Raw genomic sequence first — 24,560 nt, 5'->3', positions numbered from 1 at the left:
GAGCTTGCCGTCGTACTACAAAACGCTAATTAGCTCACGTGAGCCGGGCACGTAGCGGAATGTCGGACAAGAACCCGACGAAAATGGTTTTCAACAACAATCCGACGGGGTGCGCAGAAATCATGGTGGATCTATCAGGTGGAGGACAATTTATGGACCCTCCGTAGACTGTGTGGCTGGCGACGTACAGCTATGGACCCAGCTGAATGGAGACAACTGTTATGTACTACAGATGCCATTCCATCATAAAAACCCTGATTGATCCACCTAGCGGTGTTTGTGCCTTTCTCGTTCATCAGATATACTAAAAAAATTTAGTGAGAATTTCTTAGCGTGTTTTTGCCTTTCTTGTACAACAAAGTTGTACCGAAAGGCTATATGATTGCTTCAAAAAAGAACTTTTGATAGAAGGCCCGGAGACCCATAGTGTTATATACCGATCTACTCAGCTCGACGAACTGAGGCGATGTCTGTATGTGTGTATGTATGTATGTGTGTGTGTATGTGTGTATGTGTACAAATTTTGTAGACACACTTTTTGGAACTTAGCATTATCCGATTTGCTCGCAAAAAGTTGCATTCGACGGGGAATGCGGTCCCATTGTTTGCTATTGAAAATTGGCTCGATCGGACATTGCATTTCGGAATTATTGAAAAATCATTGTTTTTTCCCAAGGGTCCCCCCTTGGAAAAAAAATTCAAAACCAAAAAAAAATTTTTTTTTCGAAAATGATGGCGATGCATTTTAACTAATGCAAAAACATGCAAAATGATCGAAAAAATGTGAGCTATTCTCCTAAAGAGCTTTTTTGACCTTTCTAATGTGATTCTTTCAATATATTTTATAATGCACGAGAAAGGCATCATCACTGCTAGGTGGATTAATCTGGGTTTTTTTGTATATAAATCGTATTTTGGCCATAACTTTTGATCCCATAGTCCGGCCAATTTTCAATAGGAAACAATGGGACAGGATTTCCCGTGGAATGCAACTTATTGCAAACAAATCGGATTAAGATAAGTGCTTAAAAGATGAGTGAGTTTTATTTTGCGCACATACATGTCACACGCACACACATACACACAGACAGACATCTTCTCAATTCGTCGAGCTGTGTCGATTGGTATATAACACTATGGGTCTGCGGACCTTCTATCACATAATCGTCTTGGAAGTGAATATATAGCCTTTTCGTTACACCTTGGTGTACGAGAAAGGCAATAAAAAAAGAAGGGCAACGTGCGAGCCAACTTTTCGCGACAATCCAAGGGAGCGAAAAATGTTTTTTTTTCCTTCCAGACTGTTTTTCTTTACCGAAAAGCGTCTGTATTTCTAATCGTCAAAATTTTTCGTGAGTGATTATCCTGGGCTCTAGGAATTACGTGAGTATTAAGAATACTACTCAGTGGCGTTTTGGACATAACCACCCCCAAAGACAAAGTTTCCAGAACAATTTTTTTTTCGAAAAAAAAATGTTCGGAAAACCCCACTCCAGACCAATTTTCCGGCTACGCTACTGATACTACTAAAGCGATCTTTACTACCATCGTCACCTGAAGGTATCTAGGCTATACTGGTTCCAATACACCTCAATTCTACACCCTGTAATCGAGGTCAGCACTTCACATTTTAATAAGTTTCATGCGCTAAGAAGAAGATCGTAGTTAAACCTGAATCGAAAGTAATTTGGAGATGTCTACAATATACTTTCACTGGACGCAACGGCTGAGGCATTAGCAATATTTTATGAACGATTATTCAAACCAGACTTTTTGATTACGTGTTTACAGCAGTAACGTAATGCTTCTTTGAATTATTGAAAAGTGGGATTTAAAGATCTCTTACAATTTAGCGATCCATGCCATTGCTTTATACCCATCCTTTTGATGGGGATACGTTCAACCAAAGTATTATTCAGTAATCAGGATACTAATTTTATTTCGGTAGATCAATGAGGATACTCTGGTTATCTGATGGGAAGTTACAAGGGTTTTCCTACTTTTGGAAGGCATGTCCTTCCACGCGAGGTAAGTGGTTTTTATTTTACAACTAGCATACCCGACGAACTTCGTTTCGCCTAAAATTTATTTATTCTCTAATTAGTTCTCGAGTTACACAGAAATGTCTGTTTCATTTGTATGGGAGCCCCCCTTTCTAAAGCGGGGAGGGGTCACGCCGATCGGTTCAGAAGTTTCCGAGTCTATAAGGTTCAGACAGTCTGAAATTCATTTTTATGTATATAGATTAAACATAAGTGATCTCGTAATTAATTTGTAACCTAAGGGTTGTTGCCGCGGGCAATCCAGCGAATGACATCTATTGCTACCATGTCAGCGGCGATTATTTGTGACTATTTGTCTCTTTAAGATTATATAAGAAGGCGACGGCGAGGATAGGCTTAACCATTAACTCTACCAAGACAAAGTACATGGTGGCAGGTAGAGATAATAGAAGACCTAGTGATGTTGGTGCAGAGGTAGTGCTTGATCGGGATGTGTTTGAAGTTGTTGAAGAATTTGTTTAGCTTGGTTCGCCTTTGACATGTGACAATGACGTTTCCCGTGAAGTGAAAAAACGTTTTGCTGTTGCGAATAAAGCTTTTTACGGATTACGTAACCAGCTTAGCTCCCGCAACATGCAGACGGAAACGAAATGTGCTCTATACAAAATTCTGATTCTACCAGTGGCCCTTTATGGACATGAAGCATGGACATTAAAAGAGGCGGACATGAGCGATTTCGGGGTTTTCGAGCAAAAAAAGCTGCGTACAATACTTGGAGGGAAACTAGAAATGGTGTGTGGCGCAGACGCATGAATCATGAGCTGTATCAAGTATACAAAAATGAAAATATTGTGAATCGTATAAAATTCGGTACGACTTTAGTGGGCTGGTCACTTAGTGCGAATGTTGGAAGAAAGAATAGCGAAAACAATATTCTAGCAAGCGTTAGCAATGCAAATTGCTCTTCTGTTTCCTACAACTTCTCGAAAGCCGACCGCAGTAGTATCGCGGTCATGCTGATCACCATTAACTGGTTAGCCGTTCTGGACTCCAACATCGTTTCGATCTAAGATTCTTGGCACATCCGTTATTGACCGGCGACCGGCAGAGATCATAGGGAGGACCGCACCCCCCATGATTCTCAACCAAACAACGAAAACGGAAGTCCACTGAACAGCTTTCAAAATTTACTTGAAACGTCGAATGCTAACTATGAGAAACCATTTTGTGAGGCTCAACCATGAGAACTAGCAAGCTTGTCGGTAAAGCTTTGCACGGTTCCAAAAACAGCTAGAGCACAAATTCAAATCTAAAGTAAAATCCTCCTAGAAATATGTCAACGATTAACGCAAGGAATCCGGGCTTCCATCGTCAATGGATTTGTACGGAGAAATCGCATTAACAACTCAGGGACCTTGCCTTTTCTGAAAATTTCGCGAACGACCTCGATTCTAATTATCTTTCTCAAACATTTGAAACCTACCAAAAGCCATTCATAATTCTATTACTATACTTCCAAACATTTATGAAGGTGCAAAAGTATACTCGGTCTCTAGTGACAACAAAGTCAAACTAACAGACTGGGAATCCAACCCATCACCTTCAGCATGTCCTTGATCTTACCGCTAGGACGTCTTCCTAATATTACGTGTTATAACATCAATTTGATAGCTGAAGCGCAGGAAAACATGGGTAGAAACAATATGGAGAGGTTTTACGCGAAGGTAAATGATACGAGGCATCAGTGCCCTCCATGTGCAGTGACCGAGGGAAATTTGCTGGCAGACAAGACTATGACTTTTCGCTCGAAAAAAACTCCAAAAGCGAAGAGACGGACCGTCCATAGAGGCTACTGGTAAAATCAGAGTTTTATACTGAGCAAATTTAGTTTCCGTCTACATGCTACGGGACCTTAACAGGTCATTTAAGCCGTAGAAGACCCTATTCGCAGCAGCAATACGTCTTTTCACTTCACGAGAAACGTTATTGTCACAAGCGTTCCAAGGTAAACAAATTCTTCATCAACTTCAAACACATCTCCAACAAGCATTACCTCAGCAACAACACCTCTAGGTCTACCTCTGTTCGCCCGCAGAGTGTCGTGCCACGCCAGAGCAATAGATTCGGTTACCATCGAGGTTACCATTTATATCGTTTGCAACCTGAATACAAGCCATCAACCGTTGCATGTAACAGCCTAATCAGTTTCGCCGAAAAACTGTGTTCGGACATTATATGCCACCGATTATTTTTTTTCACTGCGTACAATACTAGGTGGAAGACTTAACAATGGTGTCCAGCGCACACGCATGAGTCACAAGCTGTATCAAGCATAGCATATCATATGTGATTGTACAAATCGTGGGTGGCTATACAATGCTCAATTGAGCAATCTACTGTATATTGTCGCAAATTGGTACTTGGGATTAGTACCTTTTCCTATACAGTAGCAGTTGTATACCTGGCCACGTCCTTACAATCACGGAAGGAAGGGAAGGAATGTTAGTTCAACATCAAGATGCAGGGAATCCATACTACCTTCACAGATTTCTCGGGAAGGAAAATTTGTGTTAGTGGGAAAGGTGAATAATAGGGAGCTCTATTCGACAATATAGAGCGTTTGTCAATAACAGTATATGCTGTAAAAATAATAAAATATATTCATCAATTTACTTACGAACCGTCCTAAGGAAAAACAAAACAAAACACAAAATTTCGGCAAATCGCACGATCGTTCTGTCGTCCGAAACAAGAGCCAACACGCACTGAACTCATGAGTCACGAGCTGTATCAAGAGCACAAATAAGAAAATTGTGTGTAGACAATCAGTAGGCTGGTCACTTAGTGCGAATGTCGTAAGATAAAATAGCAAAACCAATATTCAAGAGGGAACTAGATAGAGGCCGTCGACTTCGTAGAGGGCCACGAACACGTTTGCTGTTCGCAATGGAATCGGAACTGAAGACCCTAAACGTTTGGAGGAACATCGCCCAAGACCAACGATTATAGAGCACTACAATACGTCAGACCTTTGTGCTAATTTTTAATTATCCATGGCACATTTCAATTCGGATAGCAAAGCTACACATTCAATTAGTGGGTTACAGATATTTATTAACTTTTTTTTCTTTTGCATTTTTCACCATTGCATTTTCAGGGTTTTTCGTTCATTTGAACAACACATAACATCTAGTGTGTTTTCGTAGTTGGCATAGTGGTCTATAGTTATAGTGGGCTGTCAAAGTGTAATTTGATTTTCGATTTCGATTCATGTGTCCCAATAATGTTTTCTATTCATATACATTTTATTCAGGCTCAATTTGTTGTTATTGTATGGTTATTTATGTAGTTGAATTTCCACGACCCCGCTGTTCACGTTTGAGAGATGCTTTTGCTATAGTTTCGATTTGAAACTGTACATATGGTATTCTAAACTTTTGCTAATGTTACTTGCGTGTTCATGATGTTCATTTGTTACTAATTAAACAACTTTTGTTTCACCAAATCAAGTAACTAATTGGTATGAGTTGTATCTATGTTGCTTTTAAATATACGAGCTATGATTCTCATCACTCTCGAGATGGAATATACATACATGGTGAAGTCAAGCCTTCTGGCCGCACTGCGATCTCACGCTACATTTTTGGGCGAGTTAGCCAAGAACTTTCGATATAGTTGCCGTAACCCTTCACCACGATAGAAGGTATCTGAGAATGAATGTGAATCATGTTTATTAATTAACATTTCGTTTGAAGGAAGACTTTGTGATTTTGTCGTTCATTTTGTGTTTTTCTTTCATACTTGCAATAAATGCTTGGAATCAAATAGCTAAATTTCTAAATAAACTCACATACGCAAACATAACTTTTTGTATATAGATAATACAACTTCAAGCACTTGTTAAGTACATTACGCTATATTGAATTACACTTCGTGTCAGTCGCTAGTAATAAAGGTTGTTGATGGATCAACTTAAGTTTGGGCTCGCTAACTGAACAGAGCTTTAATACTGTATTGTGTACTAGATCTTTGGCAAATACTGGATTTTAACAAGCTCACATGTAGTTTTACGCATGTTTAGTCAACAATTTTAGTAACATTCAGTCGTTATAGCATTCTATTTAACCAATTTCGTTGGCTGTGTGGAAATATAGGGCTTAAAGCAATCGGTTTCATGTGTATGATATTAGTGCAGTTCTATTTACATTATTCACAACATAACCGTGAGCAGAGGCAAAAAAAACTTTCAAAAAATCAACAAATTGTTAATCTATAGTACAGCTATACTTACATTCAGACGAGTTGAGCTCATCATTTGTTTCAAATATCTGTTGATTTTATTGCACACTACACATTGACGAAATTTTCATTTTTTTTTCTTCGAAAAATTGGTTACTAAAATTTAAAATAAAATAAAGGTTGGATTTCGCGGATTTTAGGTACATTAATTTCTGTCACCAGTACTCAAATGTAAAATAGGATGAACATGTCAATAGTTAATGGGACAATGTGTATAGTGTATATATTGTGTATATATAATTCTTTCTGGTTTAATTGTTCGCAACAGTCAATTTCAGTAAATATGGTATTTTGTTGTAGAAACTTCGTTCATATTTGTTCGTTCAGATATATCCATAAGGTTATTGAATTTGAATGTCATTTTGTCGAATATTATTCTAATAAATCATCGATATGTTTTTTTTGCTAAACTGAATGAGCTTCAACGAAATGGGTTGAATTTTATAATTTTTTCTTCTAAAATTTAAATAGGTACTATATATTTACTAACTCTGAAATCATAATAAAAAGAAAAGAATTTTATTTTGCCCCATTTTCAACAAATACTGAACACAAGATAACACGATAATATTATTTGATATGTCATTGCAAATGATACTCCTTGGTTGACAAATGTCTGGTATTTCGCTAGACTTTAATGAAACTGTCTCTACAATTAAAACTTTGGGCAGTTTCTCATTGTTTTCAAACATCAAGGTTAACTCTCCGCGCCGTCGAGAGAGCATTTTCCAATAAATTATTGCTATTTGCTTCTTACAGATCGTGACCGAGGCGGTCAATTTCGTTGAGCATGAAATCGACGTCCGATTTTATGACGGCTGTTGACGAAATAATTGACCGGAAGAAGTTGGGGCGTCGATCGTCTGGTTGGTATCCCACCATCAGGGTACCGGACTGCATCATCCGGGACTTGATGATGGGGCATATCTTTCCGAGCTCTTGTTCCTTCTTCGCATCATGAGGAACTCCACGCAGTCTCTTCGGAATGTACCAGAATGAAACATTCACCAACTCTGGATCCATGATCAGGTAAAATTTGTCCGACTGTTCCCGGATTCGTTTCACTTGGTACTCGGCGAGCTCCATCAGCTGGTCTATGGCATGCTCAAAGCCGTCAGTGCCCTTGGAACGCCATTGCAGCCACAGCTTGAAAATGTCATTGTGACGACCGCATTGGATGACCTTGTCGCCAGTGTCGTAGCTGATGTCATACAGCTTGTCGGTCATGAAGAGATACTCAGCGGACATCTGGTTGCAGCTAATCAAGAGACCCTGTAAATAAAGTTCATTAGTTGATAATTTCTATTACTAAACTAAATTGATCAATTGCTATTGTCAAATAAACTCAGATAATGGACTAAGAAGCCAGCTTGTTCTACTTTAATAATACATAATATTTGGTGCTCCTTGAACGATGAAAGAATGTTCTTATTTATTCTCATGTTGCAGTAGGTATGAATCCTTTTTCGTCAAAGCATTGATCCTACCCTTACGAACAGTGTGTAAAAAAGTGTAATCCCGAGAATGCTACAAAACGACACGAGAGCGAGATAGACAAGGTATAAGTAGGTTCTGACAAAATACGAATCTCCGGAATAAAAAGACCCAGCGAGAAGTTTGAGACAATAGCACATGCTCATATACCAAGCCAAGCCTGAGGTGGCAGGATCGAGTCCCGGTCTGGGGATTTTTTGGGTTGGAATTTTTCTCGACTTCTCTGAGCAATGAAATAGACTTGTGTAAATGAAGCATAAACGGAAATCTACGGAATATCGATCGAGAAGCAGACATCTTGTATGCGTACAAAAACAGAATGAGATTGAGCAAAGATTGCTACGCGCATATAATATTTAGGGTGAGCTCGATGGAGCCCCTCTTGAGGACTGCTGAAATACAGTTAAAGCAGCCATCATCAACGCAGCGGAGAACAACGGTGGGTATGTGGGGTGAAGTCGACGGAACGTTTGGTTCGACTGCGCCGTTCTTAAGAAACACGCAAGTTATATCAGAAGCTCAACGCATCCCACAAAAGCTTCGTGCCGCAAGCCGAAATGTGCAGGGATACGGATGGAAGCATCTTGACGGACGAATGTGTGGTAATCGAAAGGTGAAAGCAGCACTACGAGGGATATTTAAATGGCGCTGAGAGTACAGGCAGTGAATGTCCAGGCAGGGGAGGAGATGACTACGTCAGTTCAGCGGATGATAGAAGCCAACCAGCCCCCACCTTGAGGGAAGTTAAGGATGCCATCCAACAGCTAAATACCAATAAAGCAGCTGGTAAGGATGGTATTAGAGGAGTGGGGGGAAGGGGTTATATGCCCCATCTACAAGAAAGAGGACAAGCTGGAGTGTGAGAACTTTCGAGCGATTACCATCCTTAATGCCGCCTACAAAGTGATATCCCAGATCATCTTCCGTCGTCTGTCATTATTAGTGAATGAGTTTGTGGGAAGTTATCAAGATCCAGATTTTTACTGTACGGAAAATTCTTCAAAAATGTCGTGAATACCAGGTCCCAACGCACCATCCGTTCATTGATTTCAAGACGACATACGACAGTAGAGCAATGGAAAACTATGGACGAGAACAGCTTCCCTGAGAAGCTTATCAGACTGATCAAAGCAACGGTGGATGGTGTGCAAAACTGTTTGAAGATTTCAGGCGAACATTCCAGTTTGTTCGAATCGCGCCGGGGGACTAAGACAAGGTGATAGATCATCGTACCTGTTGTTCAACATTGCGCTAGAAGGTGTCATATGGAGAGCCGGGTGTAACAGCCGGGGTATGGGTTTCAACAGATTCAGTCAATTTATATTTTTCGCGGATGACATGGACGAATGTCGATGGTGGCAAAACTGTACACCCGCCTGAAACGTGAAGCAACAAAAGTTGGACTGGTGGTGAATGCATCGAAGACAAAGTACTTGCTTGTGGGCGGAACCGACTGGGCCCGCCTAGGAAGCAGTGTTATGATAGACGGGGATACCTTCGAGGGGGTCGAGAAATTCATCTATCTTGGATCCTTGCTAACGGTTGAAAACAATGTTAGTTGTGAAACACGAAGGCGCATCATCTGTAGAAGTCGGGCCTACTACCGACTCCAGAAGAAACTGCGGTAAAAAAAAATTCACCACCGCACCAAATGTGTCATGTACAAGATGCTGATAAGACCGGTAGTCCTCTACGGAAATAAAACATGGACAATGCTCGAAGAGGACATGCAAGCACAAGCACATCTTTGGCGGTGTGCAAGGAGAAGAGGTGTGTGGCGGCGAAGAATGAACCACGAGCTCGCCCAGCTCTACGGCGAACCCTGCATCCAGAAGGAAACTAAAACCGGAAGGGTACGACGGGCAGGGCATGTTGCAAGAATGCCGGACAGCAACCCTGCAAAGATGGTGTTCGCTTCCGATCTGGCAGGTACGAGACGGCGTGGAGCACAGCAAACAAGGTGGGTAGACCAGGTGCAAAATGACTTGGCGAGCGTGGGTGCATTCGAGGATGTAGAGATGCGGTCTCGATCCGTGTATTGTGGCGTCAAATTGTTGATTCAGTGTAATCTGTTTAGATATAAACTAGATAAATGAATAACCTTACTCAGAATCAGTGCCCCCCGCGTTTGGAGCTTTCTTGTTGAAGCTAAAAAAAGTCTTACACTTGATCACTTATTAGTGACCAACACATAAAAAAAACCTTCTTTTCTCAGGTGGCTAATTTTTCGTAAATTTAACAGATTTTATTGACTCGAAAAAAATATTGAATAGATATCATAGAAAGGGGTTAAAGTTTCCCCTACTATTCCATTTAATTCCAACACGTTGTACTTTACAGATACGTATTGTACTTCCAGTTGAAAACCAAAGTGAGCTCTCACGACAATTCTGTTTCCTTTTGTCGCGACTAGTGCGCATGATGGCGCAAGGTGGCGGCATAGATGCGCACTAGTTGCGATGCAGTTGCGACATCTTGAAATAAGTAAAGACTCAATCGTCGCGAGGGTTTCAACTGGAAGCACAATATTTCGACCTCAACTGTAAAGCCGTCTTCGGCGTCTCGTACTTGACTCGACTTACGAAACACTGAAGATGGCCTTACAATTGGGTTTCTAGGGGTATTGAGATTATTACCTGTCTAGAATCTATTATAAAAACTGAGTCGTCGCGTCACATCGCATGTCACGTTTACTCTGGCGGGCACCTAAATCCAAAATTTCATGAATTTGGTGCACGGGAACTATTTTAAATCAGTTTCGAAAAACCTAATAATTTAGCATATTGAACACCCCAACTTGATTTTTCTATGGGCCGTTAACCTGTGAGCCAACTGCCAAGCAATCAAACTTCCAAAAACTTTTAAAATGGATTTCAAACATCAAATTTAGGATCTATGAGTGTGAAAAAATATGTTGTAGCTCAGAAAAAGGTGTAATATCGATTAAAAAAAATCAACTTGTTTTTAAATTCAAAAACCCATTGGTGGAATTAAATGGAATAGTTCTAAACTCGTCTTATGACAGATGAAGACATGCCACTAAGATAGCCTTATACAAAAGACTAAATTGTTAATGAGTAATTCTCGCTGAGACCGGATCACTATTTGCACCAGGATTCCAAAAATCGTTGGATAGAAGAAGAGTGTGGCCTCAATTTGCAATAATAAAAAATTGAGGCGACCATATTGAATTTGGCCGCCATTTTGAATTTATTTTTTGAAAATTATTTGTTTGCTAGTTCGCAAACACCGAATAAATATCGTCGTCAGTTAGCCTTGCAGCAAAGGCGTAGGATTGTTAATCCGGAAATAACAAGTTCGATTCTCGGTTCGGTCTAAGATGTTTTCGGATTGGAAACATTCTCGACTTCCTGGGCATAGTGTATCCATCCACACAGGATAAATTCTCATAGAAAGTTTTCAATTAATAACTGAGGAAATGCTCTTAGAATACCAAGTTGAAAAGCAGGCCAAGTTCCAGTTGGAATGTAGAGCCATAGAAGAAGAAGAGTATTGTGCAACCCAGCGTGTCCAATGGACACTGTCCATATAAGTCCCTAGAGTCCATGTGAATACTTCACCAGGGTATCCAAATTATCCGGGAGTTGAGTTCAATCGATCTACCAGATTAACTCCGCCTGACATCAAACCGATAGCAACCCAGCGTAGCCTTATAAGTCCCTTATAAGTTATCGAACCGGAAATCAAACCTAGTCACCTTCGGGTTGATTTTACTAGAAGCGAAGTTGTTATTTCCAAAATTGCGAAAATTATAATGAAATAATGACACAAACAAGCAAACTAAATTTATCTGCCAATAATGTTATTTGATATATTCCAATTTAATGGGCTCCGAAATAGAGTCTCTGATTTAAGAAATATTTGCATCAGTAGGTTGAATCCGTTCCATACTTACATCCTCTTTGAAATGAATCGAAGAACATTGCAAAAGTGCTCCCATCAACTTGTGTGGATTCCAGGTGACCGAGTCCGCGCTGAAAGACATAATAAAACAAGACATAAATCCTTGAGTAATACCGAACCATTCATAAATCTGGGATCTAGCAACATAAACAATCTGCTCAACTATAGTCAGCCAGTCAGCCAGTCGGAGTCATATTTCATGCTCAAAACCAGAAGGTGCCTTCCACCTTCCCCCTTTCTTTCCGGGCCGTGCGTGTAGACACGTGCCACAGGAAGCACCCTCTCGCCAATTGTTTGATGTGGCAGCAAATTTTCCCGCATAGTGATACCCGGAGGAGTGTTTAAGAATTAATTTTGTACACACATTTTATTATTTCACCCCTCTGTTATTTGGCTGGGCCCAGCAGCCATCGTCATCCGTCACCGAGGACAATTGCAGCAAGGGAACACAGAGCAAGAACATGCAACAGGGACACTTCGACTTGGAGTTCCTTCCGCAGACGGGCATAAAGGACCGGGCCTGTCTATCGTGTGAAGTGAGTAAAAGATGAACGTTGTGGTGCCGCAAATCCCCTTATCTTTGTTTGCTCAGTGACACTGAATGAAATGAAATTTAAATATTTGACTTTAAAGAATCTAAACCGGGGAAATGGCAGAGCATGGAAAACTGTATTCTATTTTTTTGACGAGTAGATTGTTTTCTATATCGGGAGTACATCACTACGTATAAATACGTATAAAAATATATTTTGAATCACATTCAATATTTGTTGTACATATCTTCGATTGTTCGATTTCGTATTCATATTTTTGGAAGATCTTATACTATTTAGCTGAGTTTGATGACTTGTAATATTTATTTCCTTTATGTATTGTGTTAATTATTTGCTTGCTTGGATTCGGCCTCATAATTTGTGGTAGAAAGTTAGGCGAATCTAAGTGCTAATACAATTTTTGCAGTAGGAAAGGATTGTCGTATATTTTTTTCTGATAAAGGTTCAAAAATATGTCTAGACATACCTACATATAAATATTTTGATCAGTCGATAGGTATATATGGCTGACACTCAGCTCAAAATTTCGTTTTAGGAGTGGCCGGCGTAAGATAAAAAGGGTATAAAACAGGAAAGGTTATTTTATCTGGTGGCCACAATTTCCATTTATTTTCCATCTTCACTCGGTGAGTGGTGAGTGAAACATGCTACTCGTCAAACCTAGCGAAGGAGCAAGTTGAAACATGCATTGGTTTTGCGTTTTCCGTACTTCCATTTCCATAGTTGGCCGCAGGTGTTTAAATCCTCCATGTAGTATTATAAACTCAATCCTACACAAGTAATAAACATCTACGTACCAACCCAGTTGCTCTGTTCGTAATCGAGGATGGTTAGCGCACTGTAATGTATTTCTTATGTACTGTGAGTTACGAAGCGTACGTAATACGCAAATAGACTATTTTACAGGGGTTGCTCAGATTTTCCTTGCGCGCTGAGAAAAAAGCACAATCAAGTGATGGCGGGATTAATAAAATGTGCTCTACATCTGTGTTCCATTTGTCCGCAACGAATCGGATTGTAAAAACTAGTTAAAAGCTTTAACGTAAGAATATACATATATTTGTTTCAATTCTATAAAATAAAATTAATAATAAACGGGCCGAAACGTCGGGCAATGCAAATATAAACCCGTTTGAATATTTCAGACTGAAAAAGCCAAAAAAATTTCAATAAATACCCCAGTCGAACTGTAATCAATTAATAATAATTACGTACGATAATCAGGGGGCGAGTCGCAGTTAAAAAACAATTACTGATCCGGGAAGCTTACCTAGGAACTAAAAATTCTGACTGAGAGCGATTTCCGAATAGCACTTCCCAAATTGGCTGTGGCATGTTGCAAGGATTAACATAAAATTGCCGGGCTCAAAATAAATGAATGAAACAGATGAGGTGGCAGTTCGGTGGTACGTTTAAAATGAAAATGCTTTTAACGCAATAACTTAGTGGCGTTTGAAAAACTCTAAAATTAATTCAAAGTGATTTGGCACTTTGGGCGTTGAGTTTAGACTTTGTGCGGTTTGACTGATAGATTAGGTATAGTGATTTGCATTTCATTGCCGTGGTTTATAAATTGAATAGATGCTAATAGTACAGTGTTTTACTGAGCCTGTTAAGCACACCAAGGTATACCAAGGTAGCCTTTTTCCGTAAATTACAATATCAATACACAAACAAAACTTTGATACAAGGTGAGGATGGCTGACCTTGACATAGACATACTGATAGACTCCACGTGGGGTTGGAGTGTGTCTCTATTTGTGTGTTTTACTTTTGAAATAGTGTACTTGCTACTTTCATGTTGGTTCAGACTTTAGAACAAAAAAGGGTTCCTGTTTCTTATTTTCTTAGGAAATAAATTCCAAAAAATAAGACTGTCAGTGATCGCATATTTATATTTGATTAATTTTCTTCTTCTCTATATATACAAATGAGTTTGCATTTCCTTCGAGGCAATTAAAACTTGCGAACGGATGAACCAATTTGCAAGATTTCCTCACGTATTGATTCGTCTTGAAATCAGCTTTGTTTATATATATGAAAAAACATTTCGCTGGGGAAGTTGAACACATGTTCAAATACTATGTTCACGAGTTCTGAAGAAAACTATCAAGCTTACACTGAAATCGATCTAGAGTGCGACGCTGTAATCAACTAAATGATTGACAGGTCGAAACAAAGGCAACCCGAGCAAGATCGGGCCGGTTCGTCTAGACTAGGAGAAACTGGGGAATATGAACCCCCGCCACACAGGGGTAGCCCTGGTTCAAACACGGAATAAACCTCTCAGTCATTGAAATGATGAAATGGACCATAGGTGTCTTCAGCGAAGTCTCAATATACATCAAGGCCGACGTTTTGGTCAATATCACAATTTTTCGCGATATTCGCATAAAAGTCCCATACGCCAAATCGGCCAAACAGCGTTTTTAAAGTGTGATTTTTGCTTATCAATTTTTCTAACTGGATCACCGCCACGAATCATGTATTTTACTATTATCCATGATTTTGAACAGTATCAAATAGGTAGTAAAAGTGTTAAAAAGTACAAAAATAAATAATCACAGCAGGCTCTGGAATTTTGAAATTTTTAGCAAGGTTCATTGAAATTAAGTGATAAACAACTTGTCTGAAGAAATCACGCTGTTTGGCCGATTTGGCGTATGGGACTTTTATGCGAATATCGCGAAAAAATGTGAATATTGATCAAAATTTCGGCATTGATGTATATTGAAATTTCGCTGAAGACACCTATGGTCCATTTAATTATTTCAATGACTGAGCGGTTTATTACGTGTTTGAACCAGGGCTGCCCCAGTGTGCCCGGGGCGAAACGACCCTTTGGCATTTTTGAGTACATTTTCGGCAGTTTTTTCCAGAGTATTTACTACAGCGCATGTAGTTCGGATCTCGAACTACTAAACCAGTAGTAAACATTCTTAAATATGCCAAAAGGTCGCTTTGTTCCGGGGGTGCTTGTTCCCCCAGTTACTCGTATATACTATTTTGTAAGTTTGTTTGCGAAAATGCCAGAAATACTAAATTTACAACCTTATAGCTAAGAACACAGTTCTCGCTAGTAATGAAGTTTATTGCTATGGAAGAGAAAACATTATTTTTGCCTTTCTCTGCATCAAGAATACGTAAAGGCTATTATGCAGTGCGTGATCTCTCTTGTTTCGGACAGCAGAACGATCGCGCGGTCGGCCGAAGTATTGTGTTCTGCATAGCGCGACCGGTAATGAAAATTAAACAGTTCAGTGCGTGATTTCTCTTGTTTCGGACAGCAGAACGATCGCGTGGTGGGCCGAAGTAGGGGAAGGGGGGGGCAATATGCCCTAGCTAAGCAAACACTGCGCTATTCATGGGTATTTTTACATTATGCATAAGTTAAACAAGATAGCTAGTTGATGCCATTCAAAATTGTCAAAATCTCAATCATATTGATAATATTCCCATTTCAAAAAAGTGGTGATATTTTGTTGCCGGAAAACTCATGAGGCAAAACGCCTTTCAGCTGGCGGCTCCTAGGGAACAAAGTACCACGCGTCGGCGAATCAGCATTCTAGTATGGATAGTCCATGGAGACGCAAGTACTTTGTAGGTTATTGCCACTAGGGCGTTTTGCCTCGCCAAAATGTTAGATGTTTCTTCAAAATGTGAAAATTTTCGGTTTTTCCGACCTTTCCATGCACTATTTTGAAACTTTCTTCGCACATCCTACATAATTTTAGATCAAGTTTTGTTACGGACATATTAATGACGGTAAATATGAGTGAAACCACAAAAGGCGTTTTGCATCGGGGGGGCGTTTTGGGGCCTCTTCCTCTATTGTGTTCTGCATTGCGCGGCCGGTAATGAAAATTAAACAGTTCTGTGCGTGATCTCTCTTGTTTCGGACAGCAGAACGATTGCGCGGTCGGACGAATTATTGTGTTCTGCATTGCGCGACCGGTAATGAAAATTAATCAGTTCAGTGCGTGATCTCTCTTGTTTCGGACAGCAGAATATTAGTGTTATTTCCCATCCCATAGATCGCATCACTTACCAAAGTGAATCCAGATAAATTATCCTTTGTAACTAAAACGAAATCCTATCCCAAGACAATCGTGGAGATGCAGAGGTATACTCGGTCTCTAGTAGCAACGAGAGTCGTACTAACAATCCTTCCATTCCTATATGACCGTAAGGACGTGGCCGGCGCCGTTATTGACTTTAAATATTTGAGCTCCCGAAACGTGTACATTGAGAATGGGTAGCTAACCCCAAGCCCCATTCATTGTGTTCTTTGTACAATTTCGCAAGTTCAGTCAATCACGGAGTAGCAACTACGAATTGTGCGGTCATAATGCTCATGCTCATGCTCATGCTCATCAAGAATACGTAAAGGCTATTATATTTGTTCCAAAAACCAACTTCTTATAGAAGCCCCGGAGACCCATAGTGTTATAGGCCAATCGACTCCGTTCGACGAGCTATTTTATAGAGGGATGAAGGCAAATCTGAAAACAGACACGTGAAAACTCAGGGTGTGGAGTTGGCAGAAAGCCGACCTACTAAACCCACCCAAGTAACAGAAGGTGGATTAATCAGGTTTTTTTTTTTATATTCGCATTGTTCGCATTGGGATATTGAATAGTAAAATACACCGCTGAATAATCATCAAATGAAATTTTATCGTTCGATATGCTTTACATGGAAAACGTTTTTGTATTGGGGACCTAAACTGCCGCTAACCGCAAGTCGAGCACATCTGTATATGGGCATCCATATACAGATGTGCTCGACTTGCGGTTAGCGACAGTAAACGTTAGCGCAGTTACGTGAATATTAAATCGAAGCACTACGATTGCTTGGGTTTAGGGACAAAAGGTCTAAAGGACAAAAAGTCGAAAGACAAAACATCGAAGGACAACAGGTCGAAGGGACAAATGGTCGAAAAGGACAAAAGGTCGAAAGGGACAAAAGGTCGAACGGGACAAAAGGTCGAAAGGACAAAATATCGAAAAGGACCAAAGGGTCGAAAGCGAAAAAGGTCGAAAGAAACAAAAGATCAATAGGTTCAAAATTTCACAATTTTTAACAATTAATTAAAATTCATTCAGTGAGTATAACTAATAGATGGATGTTGGGTTTTCTAAATATCACATCGATCTATTATAATGGCGCACGCCGCACATCAAATACATCAATGCGCACGACTGCGGCGTGCCCTATTTTGACATATCGAAGTGACATTTAGAAAACCTTGATATCCATCTATTATTTGCACTCATTGAAAATGCAAAATGCATTTATTTGTTAAAAATAGTGAAAAATAGAAGGGCTTTTTTTGCCTACTGTATAGGACAACTCTGTCTCGCGCAAAACAAGTTTTATTCATTTCCAAAATCAACAATCTGCTTTATCTATAACAAAACTATCTAGACATTCATAATATTGTTTCATAGCAATTTCTCCTTCTTTGAAAATGGCTCATTCTTCAACTTTGATTAATGAGATGAGTGTGTTATTATTTCTGCTTGAAGTTAAATGCATAGCACAAACACTAAATTTGGTATCAATTTGTTCTTGATCGAAATTTTGTCTCTTTCAACGTTTGGTCTTTTTCGACCTTTTGTCCTTTTCGACCTTTTGTACCTTTCGAACTTTTGTCCTTCCGACCTTCTGTCCCTTTCGACGTTTTGTCTTTTCGACCTTTTGTCCTTTCGACGTTTTGTCTTTTCGACCTTTTGTCCTTTCGACCTTATGTCTTTTGACCTTTTGTCATAAATTCGATGGCTTGAAATCAATTTAGTGGAAAGCAATCAGATTTTATGGTTTTTGTGACAATGAAAATCAGGATGAAAAAATCACGAATTAAAAGTATGCGGGTGAAATGGACATAGTGTGTGGGTAAAACGGACATGGTTAGAAATGAAGCCTAAAACAATGAATTTAGTAGGCTAAGCATATATACAATGTGCCTCTTGAAATAAAAATATTGGATAATAATTGATATATTGGTAACTTACAATGATTTTACTTAAAAAGTATGTTCCATCAGTAAAGATCACTTAAAAAATGCCAATTGGTCTGAACAAAACTCGAAATTCGAATTTCCTAATGAATGCTTGGCGTTTTTGGAGGTAAATAACTTTTCAAAATAAAATATCGGTGAAAAAAATGTATGCACCCACACCCGATGTGCTTCAGTAGAGGTGTGGGCCAAATTCCTCTATGGCTGTATTAGTCGAAAAAATAACCAAAACATTGCCACCCACAGTGGGCGGGCGGAGTGAAACGTCACGTCTGTTATGATAAATGTACTGAGTATGCCATCGGCCATCTTCGGCAACCCAGCTGGGAGTTTCTCTCAAAAGAGCGAAAGTTCGTTGAACAAATACTACTTTAGGGTTTGGACCACACCTGTAGTAAAGCACATCGACCCACACCACAATGTGTCCGTTTTACCCCACCATGATCCAATTTTTCCAACCTCATTTAAAGAAGAGAAATTTTGTGTACCAGCAGAATGTGCTTATATCCTGAACTGAAATTATCATCTGTAGTAGATAAGATCAGGTCTATAAAGTGTCGGAAAAAATATTCACTCTACTACCACAGACAAACAGACATAACACATTGGACATTCACTCATCAAATTCATCGTCGTGCACACACTAACGACATCTGTGCTACTACATTATGTTATTGGCATCCAATTATAATATACGCTTTTGTAGTGTATTTCATTTAAGCGTGTTGCGAGCGACCTTAGATTGTAAGATATTTTGATCACATCCAGCAAGCAACTTTTCGGGATGATTTGTGAGAGCGAAATGAGAACCAGTTTGCTGAGTATTGTTGCGACCAACGATCGAGATTAGAAATCTCGGTCGGGTCACCACACCATCATCTGTTCATAATTTCAGAAAATATTATTCAAAAGCAAGGTGGTTCTATGTTCTGAAAACTCATATGTGAATATGTACATTATGTGGAAGATTATGATTTGAAAAACGTATTGGAGGATACCACATTCCTTCTATGGGACTCGCACCCACGACCTTTAGTACGCTAGACTGGTGCTTTTAACCAACTAAGCAGAGTGAGCCCGAGATTTCCAAATTGGACGCATAGTCGAAGCACTAACAATCCATTTTCTCAAGCCAACAGAAAGAGATAAGGCAGTCCGTGCAGTGCCTTATTGCTTGAGTAGGACTTAGGACTTGAAGGTGGCCAATGACAAGCCTGCATACAACATTCGTTCATCATTAAGGTACACTGGGGACGCTTTTAACGCGGATAGATTTTATAAATTTTTCGGTTGACCTCAATTTTCACAACTTTTCAAATACCATTTGACTTTTCTTCGATTTTTTCGTTGTGTCTACTCAATATACATAAATTCCAAAGGCCAGGAAAAGTTTAAATAAACCGCGAAAAAAACGCCGCCGGTGTACTTGAAAAACCATGCGCCTCCATATTAATCAAATCCTATCAATAATCAAAAAAGAGCCAATTTGACCGATATTTTGGAACCGTTTCACCCAGTCTTCTACTGGGTTGACTGAAGGATTATTTTCATTCTAAAATAAAACTCCTAACCTTTTGGCATTGCCGAGTTTTTGGGCCGAGGTGATTTTTTGTTCCGTTTGAGGATATATTTTTAAATGTATTCTAATATGTTGTTTACAATTTATTACAACAACAAACAAATTTATTACAACAAATAGAAAGGATTGAAGTGGTGATTAACAGCTTCAAGCAATGATTGTATCGAGCACTGTGACGATTTTCAGGTAAGTGTTTATTTGATTATACCGTTTTGTAAAAGTGAAAAAAAAATCACCCCGGCTCAGTGCGCTGCAGTGGTGTTGAAACGAAGTGCGAAAGTTAGAAATCTACATTTTTATTTTATAGTAATTAAATAGTTGAAAATATTGAGTATTGTGCGAGATAAATGGGAGATAAGTGATCAATCATAAACCTACGACTTCCAAACAGTCTAAATTGACCCTATTTTGTAACGATTTTGTTAAAACTAGAAGAAATTTTGTTGCAATTTTTGATATTTTAACTACTAAGTTTTGATATAAACCTATTACCATCTACTGGTCGGGTAGCTACAGATTCTGCAAGATGGGTTTATTCATCGAGAGATAAATTTCCATAAATATTCAACAACATGATAATGAAAGACTTGACGTTGGTTTTACTGATTTTCAACAAAAAAAGTTCTTAGAACGTTTTCGATAAATATACATAACAAAGACTGCCCAGTAATAGAAGGCTAAAATATTTAAAAAAGCATAAAACGTAAATGGAATAATTAGGCGCGATGATGAAATCGCTTAGGTTTAAAAAAATTTTTTGTTATTAGTTAGGATATTGCTTAAAATAAAAATATGTTCATATATTTTTCGAAACAAAAAACAATTGGATTCCGTCATACTAGTTTGCAGTTTTTGTGATAATTCATGGACCGATTTAAATGTTTCATTCATTGTTGACTGTAATAGCATACCAACATAATATCATCTTTGACATGTTGAAGAAAAATTGTTTTCTAATAGTTACCCTTCATAAAAAAAAAACTCGACACCCTTTTCGACTAAATGCACACATTTCTTGTAGGCAATGCAATTCGTTGTAGGGGAATATGACAAAGGCTGGATGATTAAAGTGTACCCGAAGGTTAAATGAACAGCTGAGATATTCAGAGTTGTGATTGTTTAGCATCAACCAAGCGTCTCCCCAGAATTTTGAATTGAAGTTTAGTTGTCTGTCAGTATCGTGCGTATTTTCAAGTTTAATTTTCCTAGAGAATCATTCATCATTCATATGTACGTAAACTTACCGTTCTACTCCGGAGAGTCTTGGCTGGCGGTACTTTTTCGAAAACAATAAACCACCGCCCCATGCAGCCTACGGAAGAATAGAAAAAGAAAAATAGGGTGGAAAATCAATCAACCTTTTCCGAACGGAAGTGTAATTTTCTGCTTACATCTATGTGGAACCAGCAGTTGTATTTTTCGCAGATGTCGGCTATCGGATTCAATGGGTCAAATGCACCCAGCACCGTGGTTCCGGAAGTGGCATTGACAAAGAACGGAATCTGGCCACGAGCTTTTCGCTCCAGAATCAAACGCTCCAGCTCAGACGGAATCATTCTGCCGTGTTCATCCGATGGAACAGTTACACAGTTGTCGGTACCGAGTCCACCAACAGCAGCACACGATTTTACCGAATAGTGGCACTGGTCCGAGGTGAACATAACCAGCTCACCGGGTAAGGCACGTGCTCCATGGTCTTTGAAGTCTGGAAACATCTTATGCCGAGCAGCAAGGAAAGCGTACAAATTGGAGATGGAACCACCGGGAGCAAGAATCGAATCGCCACCTTTCCACCCGATGATTTCGCGCATTTTCGATAAAACCACATTTTCCATCAGGATGAACACCGGTGCAATTTCGTACGTGAACATGTTCGTATTGGCGGTCGCGGTGAGCCACTCTCCCGCCATCGATACCACGTCTAAACCGGTGGAGAGCTGATTGAAGAAGTGGGGATGACCTATAAATATAAACAGACAGAGTAGCATTGTTAAAGTATCGATCCATCATAGTGCATGGATTTTGCGGGAATCCAAACTGAACCCCTCCTGAACCGAACCGTAATCTTGATCATTAATTATTGGAGAAAATCCTCTGGTTTAGTCTCTGCCTTATATCTGCTTCATAGATACACTGTACCATCGAGTTCGTGCGTAATGCAGCACAGGGGGAAACTTGTTGGATCAAAGTGGATAAAATTCAATGCATTGCACTGTAATGTTTACAGGAATAAGGACCATAAGTAGCAAAAAGAGTTTCTCCACAGACACTATGGTTTGTTTGCACTTTTTGTCATAGATCGTAGATTTCATTATCTATTGAATTAGACGTTTAGATGGAAGTTTTAATTAAAAGCAAATTGATATTTGATATGTGAACTGTTGTATGTACGTAGAAACGATTTAATGTATTAGCTACAAACGTTCATGTTTATTAGTAAAAAATCACAAAAATAATAATTTAAGGATCAATGACATAATTATTCGGAACAATATCCACTAAAGTATATTTTCATAATTCACCCAGGTTTTTTTTTGCAAGGTTTGGTTTTAGTCGATTAGGATAATAACATTTTAGAACAACTAAAATGTTTTCATCGACAAATTTGAATCATCGCCCATACGTGCGTCGGCTGATTGTAGCAAACAGAGAATCTATCGCAATTTTCCGTCTCGTTTGAACGAGATTGGGGATACCGATGGATTTCCCTGATGGCTCTTGACGTGAGTTGCCACTACTGGCAGATTGTGATCATTTATTGAATGCAATGTAGTGTAATAATCCGGCAAGCTCTGATACAGAGTGGTTATAAAAGGGAAACCTAATTTGAAACAACTATGTGTAGTAATACAATGCACTCTTGCCACAATACAGATTCTGTCGCCATTCAGAAGACTTATGCAAATTCAATCATCACTCAATCTTCGTTGAGCATATGCCTTCAATCCCAGAAATCGCTAATAAATTCACTCCTTCGTAAGCTTCTGTTTGAACAAGGGATTAAAACTTGGACGAGTGTTTTAACCCCACCAAACAGATTGCACTAGACGAGAAAAGTGTGTTAGCAAACATCCCCTATAGCTGCCGGCTCGTCAATCAGAAAATCACAGATAAGGGACGGATCTTTCCCACCCTCATATTGACATTATAACACCCCTTGCGAATATGCCGTCCTCACCGTTTCAAAAGATGCTGGGTTCCTGGCAAAAGCATGAGCAATTTTTATTCAATTACCAACGGCCTACAGATTGTCGTTGACATCACTCGCGTCGGCTGTATACAACTGGAGATTGCTCAATAGGCGGATGTGGTTGATGATTTGCTATCAGTGAACCACGAGATGGAAGCCAAAGTTTGGGTTAGAATTTGATTCTATTGAAATGGAAATGTAACCAAGCACACGTATACACGTGGTCCCGGGGGAAGGAATACACAATATTATCAGCCACAAACTCAGCTATTGTTGACACAGATAACCCTGTTAAAAGTTGAAGGTTTCTCAATGCCCTGTATCGTCATCTATAACCTATATCTTTTTTGTTGGTATTACATATCCCAATGGGACATTGCTGTCTCTTAGCCTTAGCGCTTCCACATTTATTAACTTTGACGTTACTAAGCCACGTTAGGGTATCTTGAACCAAATTGCAGGCGTTTGAGTTTAAAAACTAAGTTAATTAATTTCATTATAGAAACACTACTGCAAACTCTAGCTTAAATAGAAGTTTTGTTTTTGTTCACCATCTTCGACTTTGGCGAACAGACTGCTTAATTATTAACTTAATCACTAATTCTAGCACAATTTTTTTGAGACATTGAAAAATCGAATTCTACACTTCAAGTTTGAAAATGTTAATGTTCTAAAAAGATTTTAAATTCACGTATTTATGCTTAATTTCATTGAAAAAACTTAATTATTACAGAAAATTAATTCGTACCATGGTTTGAACCACTGACAACAACTCCTGAATATAATACGAATTTCATGCATGAGGAATCCTATAAAAACGCCAAATTGATTACCATCATTTATATATTCATCTAGCATTAGATTAGTAACTCGAAACGTGTCAAAATCGTCTATATTATCGACATGTCAATCAATTCCGAATGAAAATAGCTTTCTTTTTTTTTTCCAAGTTCGTTTATTTGGTAGGCTCAGGCGTGTATAACACTTTACGGAGCCATGGTTCCTTGTGATATATACAATCAATATCATTCTATTATACAGTTAATAAGAGAGGGGAAGGAGCCAGCGTACTCGTGGTGACTCGAGGTTAGTTTACAAAGTTTAAGGATGGACGGGGCTTAGGATTTGGGATAAGGAAATTTCAGCTTCTCATCCGGGCATTTGGCGTCAGTGACGATGTGGCGTGTCGTCATGCTCGAGGAATGGTTCGACTGGGAGCATCTTCCGGATGGCAAGAGCTATGGAGCTCTACGGAACAAAAAGGCAGAGACTAAACAAAAAAAAACTTTGAAGAAAGAAGAAAAAAAACAAAATATTAAATTTTGATGTCAGAAGCACAAAGAAAACTATAAATGGCCTGCATATAGACAACATCACGATCTCCCAAAACACCTCGAACTTCCCTGAAGGGTTGTTTACCTCGGGCCACAAGGGTATCCAATAATTGCTCTCTGGAGGCGTCATTTTCCGAGCAGGACCAAACTACGTGATCGATGTC

At 39.2% G+C, this 24,560-nt stretch overlaps 1 protein-coding gene across 1 annotated transcript in view; it reads right to left on the bottom strand.

The window, feature by feature from the left end:
• Positions 1–5,096: 5,096 nt before the first annotated feature.
• Positions 5,097–24,560, bottom strand: part of LOC134211549 (glutamate decarboxylase) — a 67,256-nt gene continuing 47,792 nt past the window's right edge. The window contains exons 4-7 of the mRNA XM_062688515.1: positions 21,264–21,832; positions 21,117–21,184; positions 11,713–11,791; positions 5,097–7,574 (exon numbers count right to left, since the gene is read on the bottom strand). Coding sequence (XP_062544499.1) covers positions 7,056–7,574; positions 11,713–11,791; positions 21,117–21,184; positions 21,264–21,832 — 1,235 coding nt within the window. The 3' untranslated portion in view covers positions 5,097–7,055. The remainder of the gene's footprint in view (positions 7,575–11,712; positions 11,792–21,116; positions 21,185–21,263; positions 21,833–24,560) is intronic.

Source organism: Armigeres subalbatus, chromosome 2, assembly GCF_024139115.2.
Source record: "Armigeres subalbatus isolate Guangzhou_Male chromosome 2, GZ_Asu_2, whole genome shotgun sequence".
Classification (NCBI taxonomy): Eukaryota; Metazoa; Arthropoda; class Insecta; order Diptera; family Culicidae; genus Armigeres; species Armigeres subalbatus.
This window is presented reverse-complemented; position numbering and strand designations above follow the sequence as displayed.